The 3,852-nt window shown below is 37.5% G+C and overlaps 1 protein-coding gene across 2 annotated transcripts in view; it reads right to left on the bottom strand.

Annotated features, from left to right (window-relative positions):
• Positions 1-422: 422 nt before the first annotated feature.
• Positions 423-3,852, bottom strand: part of asmt (acetylserotonin O-methyltransferase) — a 20,499-nt gene continuing 17,069 nt past the window's right edge. The window contains exons 8-9 of one of the 2 annotated variants that reach the window (XR_014628894.1): positions 1,157-1,628; positions 781-947 (exon numbers count right to left, since the gene is read on the bottom strand). Coding sequence is in view for 1 of the 2 variants with exons in the window: in XM_084420412.1 (XP_084276538.1) it covers positions 1,417-1,628 (212 nt within the window). In the remaining variant the exon portion in view is untranslated. Of the gene's footprint in view, positions 1,629-3,852 lie in introns of both variants that reach the window. The other variant, XM_084420412.1, reaches the window with a different exon arrangement.

Raw genomic sequence — 3,852 nt, forward strand, 5'->3', positions numbered from 1 at the left:
AACTTGTCAGGCGATCAGTTATGACAAAAAACCCTCAAGCATAATACTAATATTTTAACACAAATAGTGAGCTAGTTTTAAGGTGTGTTATTACATTGCATGCTCTTAGTTATTATAATTATGTTTATAATTACAGAATCACTTGAATCTTTTGTAGAGAGAAAAATTCCAGAATGCATTGTGACAAGCTCAGGAAGCAAAAATCAGTTCAAAATTCAAATTCATAAACAATTTATTTAATATTAAAGTCCCCCTGTAGTCAATAATTGTATCTCTTAAAACTCATCTTTGATCTCCAAAATTGAATGTAACTCGACACCCTTGCCTCATTTAGTATGCGTGGTTCTATGAATATGCAAATGAGCCCCGCCTCCACTCACTCACTCAGCTCAGAGATCCACTGTCTTTGGTTCACTGCAGTTTTAAGGAGAAAATACTCAGCAATGGTGTCGACTTATGAACTTACACATGCTTTGTCTTAAAGCGTATTAAAAACACCTCATAGACACATAAACAACATTAAAAGCTGGATTTTCAACACAATCTTTTATTATGAATATTTGAAAATATTTTGTATTTCACTTGAAATCCGGGTTGTGAAATTCAGATTATTATGATTTAATTAGTTTATTTCAGGTCTCAAAATTCAAGGTTGGAAAACTTGAGAGTAAAAAAAAAAAAAAAAAAAAAAATTGGCATAGAAACTATTTTCACACAGTAAATTTCACAAAAAAAAAAAAGGCAAGTAACAATAAATCAAATGAAATTTTCTAGAAAAACCCCCTGAAATATTATTTTCATGTAAATTTGATTTACAGCTTGGAAAACTCATTTGTTACAGTGTAACTGATGATGTGACACTATAAGAGTAAATCAGCACAGTAAAAGTTCATTACCTGAACACAGGTAATCACAGTAAACACAGGTAATCACGGTAAATATGAACACTGGGTAAACACAGTAAATATGAACACAGGTAAAACACGGTAAATATGAACACTGGGTAAACACAGTAAATATGAACACAGGTAAAACACGGTAAATATGAACACTGGGTAAACACAGTAAATATGAACACTGGGTAAACACAGTAAATATGAACACTGGGTAAACACAGTAAATATGAACACTGGGTAAACACAGTAAATATGAACACTGGGTAAACACAGTAAATATGAACACAGGTAAAACACGGTAAATATGAACACTGGGTAAACACAGTAAATATGAACACAGGTAAAACACGGTAAATATGAACACAGGTAAAACACGGTAAATATGAACACTGGGTAAAACACGGTAACTAACGAACACAGGTATGATGTCATTGATTAGTTAAGCTCATTCAGTGGCCTGAAAACACGCTGTGCTTCATCTAATCTTCTCCAGTAAAAGTTTGTGGATATCAGTACTGGTTTATTTGCAGGCCAGGACGGCGTCGTAGATCTTGCCGGTGTTGTGGATCTGGACTCGGGAGAATCCGGCATCGGTGAGCAAGCGTGTGTAATCCGAACCCTTGCGCTCGCGACCCTCCGTCTGAACCAGCATGTTGAGCGAGTAAAGCTGAGCCGTCAGCGGCCCGCTGTTATCTTCATGAAGAAGAGCTTCCACCAACAGCACACCTCCACCTGCACATCAGCACACAACACTCTCTCAATGCAGATTATTGTTATTTAATCAGTTCAGAGTGTGAAGTTCAGCTCTCAGTGTTCAATACTCTGGGATTAAAGCGTCTGACAAACTCATACATGCAAATGTACTTTGCATTTTGATCTTAAATGTATTATTGCATAAACAGCTAATATACACTCACCTAAAGGATTATTAGGAACACCATACTAATACTGTGTTTGACCCCCTTTCGCCTTCAGAACTGCCTTAATTCTACGTGGCATTGATTCAACAAGGTGCTGAAAGCATTCTTTAGAAATGTTGGCCCATATTGATAGGATAGCATCTTGCAGTTGATGGAGATTTGTGGGATGCACATCCAGGGCACGAAGCTCCCGTTCCACCACATCCCAAAGATGCTCTATTGGGTTGAGATCTGGTGACTGTGGGGGCCATTTTAGTACAGTGAACTCATTGTCATGTTCAAGAAACCAATTTGAAATGATTCGAGCTTTGTGACATGGTGCATTATCCTGCTGGAAGTAGCCATCAGAGGAGGTGGTCATAAAGGGATGGACATGGTCAGAAACAATGCTCAGGTAGGCCGTGGCATTTAAACGATGCCCAATTGGCACTAAGGGGCCTAAAGTGTGCCAAGAAAACATCCCCCACACCATTACACCACCACCACCAGCCTGCACAGTGGTAACAAGGCATGATGGATCCATGTTCTCATTCTGTTTACGCCAAATTCTGACTCTACCATCTGAATGTCTCAACAGAAATCGAGACTCATCAGACCAGGCAATATTTTTCCAGTCTTCAACTGTCCAATTTTGGTGAGCTCGTGCAAATTGTAGCCTCTTTTTCCTATTTGTAGTGGAGATGAGTGGTACCCGGTGGGGTCTTCTGCTGTTGTAGCCCATCCGCCTCAAGGTTGTGCGTGTTGTGGCTTCACAAATGCTTTGCTGCATACCTCGGTTGTAACGAGTGGTTATTTCAGTCAAAGTTGCTCTTCTATCAGCTTGAATCAGTCGGCCCATTCTCCTCTGACCTCTAGCATCAACAAGGCATTTTCGCCCACAGGATTTTACTGGACTGCACTGTTTTTAATGTGAATAGACAACGTTTTTATTCAGAGAAATGGATTTAAGAATGTGTGTCTTATATTTTAAAGACATTTAAGATTAATAAAAAATGTATTCTTGGGGATATTCTGGGGATATCTAATTTGATTTTATCAATAAATTCCACTAGAAACAAACCTTGTTGTATTATTTTAATTTAATACTGTGAAGCTGCTTTGATACAATCTGTATTGTGAAAAGCGCTATACAAATATACTTGACTTATTCACTTTGGTTTCGCCATGAATATTATTAACACACAAGAGCTTCCTCCAACAACAGACCTCCACCTGTACATCGGCACACAATACTCCATGATCGAAGACTCACTCAATTCAGATTATTGTTATTTAATCAGTTCAGAGTGTGAAGTTCAGCTCTCAATGTTCAATACTCTGGGATTAAAGCATCTGACAAACGCATACATGCAAATGTTCTTTGTATTTTGATCAAGAACTTGAATGTATTAGTGCGTAAACTGCTAATATAAATAAATGCAAAATATTTAAGAATGCATATTCATAATTCATGCATATTCATAATTCATGCATAAAATTCCAATAAACATATTTGACTGGACTGCACTGTTTTTAATGTCAATAGACAATGTATTTATTGTCTATTTATACATCAGCACCATCCTCTCTCAAGACTCTCAATGCAGATTATTATTAATATTTCATCCGAGGATTTCAGGTCTCAATATTCAAGATGAAGCAGAAGTGCTGTAAAGTCTACTTATAAATGCTAGAACCAAAGCCTAACAGACTCACCCTAACTTTAACATTTTTACAATAAAAAATATTTTGTTTTTATACCAAAATGAGGACGTTCCCTAAACGGTTTTTAGTTACTGTAATTTAATGGAACAATCGACCACGAAATCTACGTCTGTCATTATTTAGCACGTGTGTGTGGTGAAGTGTGCCTTGAAGAGGTGAAAGTGAAAGCCTCATGTTGCTGTCAGCGGATGAATTATATAATGAGCTTCTGGCGTTTGTGCGGGTGTTGTTTAGCGAGTTTTGTTTTCTTGACATTTTGCTCATCTTTTTTATAGAGTCAAGAAGCAGCAGCCCTTCAGACACACACACACACACACACACACACACACACA

The sequence above is a fragment of the Rutilus rutilus genome (genome assembly GCF_951802725.1).
Source record: "Rutilus rutilus genome assembly, chromosome: 10".
In the NCBI taxonomy this organism is placed as follows: domain Eukaryota; kingdom Metazoa; phylum Chordata; class Actinopteri; order Cypriniformes; family Leuciscidae; genus Rutilus; species Rutilus rutilus.